The sequence below is a fragment of the Musca vetustissima genome, unplaced genomic scaffold (assembly GCF_032173495.1).
Source record: "Musca vetustissima isolate MV318-11 ecotype Yass unplaced genomic scaffold, APGP_CSIRO_Mvet_v1 utg3975, whole genome shotgun sequence".
NCBI classification, from domain to species: domain Eukaryota; kingdom Metazoa; phylum Arthropoda; class Insecta; order Diptera; family Muscidae; genus Musca; species Musca vetustissima.
Genome location: NW_026881515.1, coordinates 114,287 through 120,935, shown reverse-complemented (window position 1 = coordinate 120,935; position 6,649 = coordinate 114,287). Strand labels below are relative to the sequence as shown.

Here is a 6,649-nt window from a genome sequence, read left to right as displayed (position 1 = left end):
TTTTGTAAAACAACAACACACACATTGTCTTTATTTTAAAATTAAATTTTTTACAATACATACATATTTATCATAATTAAATAAAATTACAAATATAAAAAATTAAAGAATAAAGGACAGAGAGGATGCATAAAATTAAGAATAGGATTGAGGAAACATATTATGAAAAAACTTAACACTGGACTGAATGAACCATATTTTCAGTATTTAACAAATATTAGAACAAAAATAAAAACGAAATGAAAATAATGGAGACTAAAGATGAAAAAAGTATACGAAGAAAAAAGTATATGAAGAACAGAAGACAGACTAAATAAATTAAAATAAATACACTCAAGAGTTACAGCAGAATTAAATCACAGAAAAGATTCATTAACAAGATACTGCAATAGGTAATGTGAAGAAAAAAATAATAATAAAAATTGTATTTAAAAAAATTAGGGGGAAGTCGCCGTATGCTGTTTAAAAAAAGCGCTAATAAAAATTCGTTAAAAAAATTGGTACGCACGAAGCCTTAATCATCAATCAATTTCAATTTCTCTTTACTATTCCCATTTCTACTTATGATATGGCCCATAGTGTGGACCTCCATAATGCGGTCCGTAGCCATGTGGTCCCTCGGCGGGATATGGTGCATAACCGTGATAAAGAGCAGGCAATGGAGCTGGGGCAGGAGCTGGTGCTAATTTGGGTACAGGAGGTAATGGTGGTGCTGGTGGTACGGGAGCAACATGAGCAACGGGTTCCACGGGAACTGGAACCGGTACCGGAGCATGAGCTTTATATGCCAATGGTTCTTTACGTACCACAGCATTAAAACCATTATGAGGGTCAGCGGTGTAGTCAACAGTACGTTTGGTACCATCAGGATCAACAACAGAATAACTGCCCTTTACCACATCACCGTGGCGTGTTTCGTGTTGACTTTTCAAGTCACCGGTGTAGCCGTCTTGTATATCATAACCGAAACTGTATTTCGGTGCTGGATCATAGGGTTCAGGGGCGGCCGGTTTGGGAGCTGAAACATATATAAAATAAATAGTTTAAGGGGGAAATTAAAAGAGCTCATTTATCTAAACTTACCAGGTGCTACATGTGGTCCTGGTCCCGGATATGGTCCATAGTGCAATGGCCCATAGTGTAATGGTCCTGGGTATGGCCCCACAACGCCACACTCACATAGGGCCAGAAATGCTGCCACAAAGAGTATCTAAAAATGTGGAATGGTGGAGGATGTTCACTTTGGGCGCCAAATTTAAAATAGTTTGATATTTGCAATGAATTTAAAAAAAATGTCACGGAACTTTGAAAACCTAATAACCAAATGTTGGTCACCAAATAATTGCTACCTCTAAAAACTTACTCTCAGTTCATCTATGAAACCTGCAGGACCCTCAAATTGTCCATAAAAATAAGAATGAAAGAGAAGCTTTACGTTGATTGCCTAATTTAAAATATAGATGGATATTTGCAATGAAATTTTAAAAAATATCGTGGAACTTGGAAAACCTAATAACTTTAAGTAGGTCGCCAATTAATTACGATCTCTGAAAAAACTGCCTCTGAGTTCATCTATAAAACCTCCTGGGCCCTCAGATGGTCTATAAAAAGTTTTCTAACTTCAGCTTTGCTATACAAATTTAGATAACACCCGACCCTTCATCGCCTACGTCGAAACGTTCATTCCCTGGTTTCGTCTCTCTCGTCTAGAGAAATTCATTGAATTTTCCGATCTTCTACAAGTCCCCCTCGAATCCTTTAGCTTGTCTATAAAGGCTCATTTAGTCTATAAATATTTTCTTATCCTTTAACACTTCTATATATAATCCTTGCTAAAAGCTGGTCTATAAAGGTTCTCTGAACTTTAGCTGATATATAAAGACTCCTTGAGGTTCATTTCGCCTATAGAGATTTCCTGAGCTCCAGTTTGTCTATGAAAACTACCCGAGTTTCAGATTCTCTATAAAGACTCCCTCAACATCAGCTCTGGCATAAAGACTCCCTGAGCTTCAGTTGGTCAGTAAAGACTCACTGAGCTTTGGGAGGTTTAAAAGGTCTCCCCGAACTTCAGCTGCTCTAAAACCACTGCCTGAGGTTTTGCTCGCCTATAACGATTTCCTGAGCTTTAGTTCTTCTATGAAGACTCCCTGAGTTTACGATAGTTCATAAAGTCTCTCTGCCCTTCAACTCGTCCATAAAGTCTCCCTAAATTTCAGATCGCACATAGAGACTCCCATGGCTTCAGTTGATTTATTAAGATCCCGAGCTTCAGCTAACCTACAACGCACTCTTTGGCTCAACTTCCTGGTCTTCATCTGGTCTATGTAACCCCTATGGCTTGGCGTCAGAACATTTAGAAAAACTCCCAGACCCTTCAGCTTGACTACATAGACTCCCGGGCTTATCCACACTATCGCCTTCAGATACCCCATAAAGACACCCCCATCCTTTTTCAATAAAACCTTCATCGCCAGGAATTTTCGACTTCCTCCATAACATGCTCTTCTAGAGAGATCTCCTAAAGGCCTTTTACTGAACCTTCAGTTTGTGTATAAGGGTTCACTCACTCGTTTATAAAGACTCCCTGAGCATCAGCTGGTCAATATAGACTCTCTTAAATTTCATCTCGCCTATTAAGACAGCTTGAGCGCCAGTATTCACCTCATTTATGCCGCCTTACCTTCATCTCCTCATAAAAAACTCCACGTCCTCCAGTTCGCATATAATGACTCCTTAAACCTTCAGATAGTCTATCGGTTTAAAAACTTAATTCAGATTGTCATAGAGACACCCTGACTTTTCAGCTCCCCTACAGAGACTCCTTGACCATTTAGACTCCCTGGCCCTTCAACTCATCTATGGAGTCTCCCCGCCCCTCATTTTGTCATTAGAGATTTACTGGGCCTTCAGCTCGTCTATAGGAGTATTTATTTCGACTTTCAACTCCTCTCTGGAGAGTCCCCGGAACTTCACCACTTCTATAAATTCCCTAGTTATCCAGCGCGTTTATAACGACTATAAGGACTCCCTGACCAATCAGTTGGTCTTCAGAAGCTCCCTGGTCCTTCCGATTTCCGATATAGATAACCTAAACATTCAGCACGTCCCTAAAGACTGCCTGAATTTCAAATCGTCTATAAAAACTTCTTGACCCTTCAACACGTCTATTGAGTATCTTTGTCCCTTCAATTGATCTATGGAAACTACTGTGCCTTCAAAGACTTCTTGGTCTGGATTTTGTAGAAGAGTCATTGACTCTCTTACGATATTTTATTATATTTAACACACACTCACACACCTTTAACATTAACATATCACAAGGATATGTTACAACCTTCTTGCCGATCGTACGCACAAATTCACAAATTGCTATGCCTGTTACAGCGAACTTTGATATCCTTCGATTTTTTTATTATTTTTTATTTAAAACAGCAGCAACAATTGCCACTCTCACTATCCGTTTACAAATGAATCGAAAAAGTTTTAAAAATTAACTGAGGCTCAAGCCCTGACAATTCTTAACTTTTATAGTCAGCGTTGGTCGTTTAGAAGCTGACAAATGCTGCAAGGAACCTCAGACACACTTTTCTGCGTCTTTGTTGTTGTGGTTGCTGTAAACTTAATGTGGCGTTTGATTCAATGAAGTTTCAAAGTTGGTGTAGTTGTTGTTGGTTTTTTCGTTTAAATGTCGCCAGCTTCACATGCAGCTCAATAACCAACACGAAGTTAAACAATTTTCCCGCTTTGCGGATGGGTTAATAGCGAGGAGAGGGTGCTATTATGGTTTTTGTTGTTATTGTAGTTGTTGATTTTCTTAACTAACAATCGATTTACCAAACTAGACATTTGGCCACTTGGTGCTCGATGCAGAATGGAATGGTAAACAATGCGCTAATTTAAGTAACAAATCTTTAAGCAAGCCATAGGGACAGACAAACGGATTGAGTGTGGTGGCAGTCAAAGGGAACAGTGAAACAAAGAATATGGAAGGTAAATCTTTATAGACTACCTAGCAGAAGCTCAGGAAGTCTTTATAGACCAGATGGAGCTCAGATAGTTCTTATAGAAAATTAAGCTTAAGCAGGTTATATAGATCAGCTGAAGCTTAGGAAGACTTTGTAGACGAGCAAAAGGTCAGGGAGTTTTCTAGACAAGTTGAAGTCCAGGGAGACTTTATAGCTCAGAGTCATTATAGACGAGCTGAAGCTCAGGGAGTCCCTGTAGATCAGTTGAAGTTCAGGGAATCTTTATAGCTCAGATGAAGCTCGAGTAGTCTTTATGATGAACTGAAGCTCAAGCGGTATATATAGACTAACTTAATATATGGGGTGAAGTTCATGAAATCTTTATAGACGAGCTGCTACTCGGGTAGTATTTATAGATGAGCTGAAGCTCAAGGAGTCCTTATAGGCGACGTGGAGCTCAGAGAGTCTTTATGGGCGAGTTGAAGCTCAGAGAGTCTTAATAGACGAGAGGTCTGAAGTTCAAGTAGTTTTTATAGACATCAGCTTGTCTATAAAAACTCGAACTTAAGTTTCAGTTTATAGACAAGCTGAAGCTCAGGGGATAGTAAGTTTTTATAGACAAGCTGAAAACAGGAAGTATTTATAGGACAAATGTATTTAAAAATTTCGCGAGTTTTCCTTCAAATTTGGCGCCCAACCTAAATATTCTCCATCATTCTTTTTTAGATACTCTTTGTGGCATCATTTCTGGCCGTATGTGAGGACCATTACAGTATGGGCCATTGCACTATGGACCATATCCAGGACCGGGACCACATGTAGCACCTGGTAAGTTTAGATCGATGAACTCTTTTAGTTTCCTACTTAAACATTTATTATATATGATCAGCTCCCAAACCGGCCGCCCCTGATCCATCACCGAAATACAGTTTCAGTTATTATATACAAGACGGCTACACCGTTGACTTGAAAAGTAAACATGAAACTTCCCTCGGTGATGTGGTAAAGGGCAGGTATTCTGTAGTTGATCCGGAAGGTACCAAACGTACTATTGACTACACTGCCGATCCTCATAATGGCTTTAATGCTGTGGTACGGCACCTGTTCCCGTGGTGCCGGTGGCTTACGTTGCCCCCGTAATGGCGGTGCTCATTACCTTCAGTACCGAAATTAGCACCCGCACCAGCTCCATTGCCTGCTCCTTATCACGGTTATGCACCATATCCCGCCGAGGGAATCTTCATAGACGAGGTGATGCTCGGGAGTCTCTTTAGACGAGCTGATGTCCAGGGACTCTTTACAAACGATCGGCAGCTCAGGGAGTCTTTATAGACAAGGGATTCTCTATGAAGTATTTATAGAAGGCCAAGTAATTTTTAAATACCAAAATTTTTAGACAAGCTGAAGGTCAGGAAGCCTTGAAAGGTAAACTGACGGTCAGGCAGTTTTCAAAGACGAGCGAAGGTCAGGAACTCTTTTTAGACAAGCTGATGCCCAGACAGTTTTTTTCAGACTAGCTGAAGGACAGAGAGTCTTTAATGCCAGGGAATCATTAAAGACAAGCTGATTTTTTGGAAGTCTTTTAAACGTGCTGAGGGACAGGGAATCCTTATAGACGAGCTGAATGCCATATTTGTAGACAAGAGAGTCTTTACAGACGAGTCATCTGCATATAGGAACTGAAGTTTTGGGAGAATTTGCGCATTAGCTGAACTGATATCAGGGAGTCTTCATAAATGAACTGAAGGGCCACAGAGTCTTCATGGACGATATAAAGGCCAGGTGGTGTATATACATTAACTGGATTGGGTCTCTATACAAACTGGTGAGAGTCTTTATAATGAAGAGACAGGGAAGAGTCTTTATAGACGAGCTAAAAAGTCGTCAGGGAATCTTTGTAGTCAAGCTAAACAGTCCTAGAATCTTTGTATTCCAGCTGAAAGGTCAGGTAGTCTTTGTAGTCAAGCTAAAGCTGAGCGCTGGCCCTTGTGCTCCTCTGTAAAACTATAGACGAGCTCAAGGGTCAGCGATTCTTTGTAAATGAGCTGAAGGCCAAGAACTCTTTATAGACAAGCTGAAGGTCAGGAATTTTTGTATAGGCGGACTGAAGGGTCAGGGCGTCTTGTTTGTGGATTTTTCGTTTGGAGATTATTTTTTCCCTTTTTGCTCCACTGTTCCCTACCCCATATGGTTTAGGCCATCAAAACAAAAAATAATCGCCAATTTAATATGCCATTGCTGGAAAGCCGAAAGCACCAACAACAGCAAACAACTCTTGTAGACTTTAGGGATTTTTGTTTAAAGACCAATAGTGAAAACCTGAAACCACCTACAATTTAGTTTGGAAATAAAAAAAAGAAAATGAAGCCGGCATTGGTTGCTTCGTCTTCTGGTTAGGCGGATAAATAGCAAAAGGTTACTTTTCCGCACACATAAATAATCGACTAAGTAAGGGCTTTGTCTCAACTCTGTTTTTTTTTCGTTGGCATCGCCAAAACAAATTTGGGGTGATTATACAATTCTTCACAATTGGAGAATAATTTGGTCTTTGGGTCAGTGGGTAAAAAATTCCGCCAAAATAAAAACAATAGAGGAACAAAGGTATGTGGCAAAATTTGTATGCAAAAAAACTTCGATAATTTATAGCTAAAATAAAATAGAAGAACAGCAGCAACAACACCACC

At 39.8% G+C, this 6,649-nt stretch overlaps 1 protein-coding gene across 1 annotated transcript; it reads right to left on the bottom strand.

The window, feature by feature from the left end:
• Positions 1-557: 557 nt before the first annotated feature.
• LOC133327417 (larval cuticle protein A3A-like) lies at positions 558-3,387 on the bottom strand. Its single transcript, XM_061535972.1, has 3 exons — positions 3,299-3,387; positions 1,084-1,210; positions 558-1,018 (listed from the first exon to the last, which is right to left on the bottom strand). Exons 1-3 carry the CDS (start codon positions 3,311-3,313, stop codon positions 558-560), a joined length of 603 nt encoding a protein of 200 aa, XP_061391956.1. The 5' UTR covers positions 3,314-3,387.
• Positions 3,388-6,649: the final 3,262 nt, after the last annotated feature.

What these genes read in the sequence shown, in the direction of transcription:
- LOC133327417 (XM_061535972.1), bottom strand. An exon ending in AGGACCACATGTAGCACCTG is followed by an intron (nt 1,019 to 1,083) that starts GTAAGTTTAGAT and finishes TATATGTTTCAG; the next exon opens with CTCCCAAACCGGCCGCCCCT.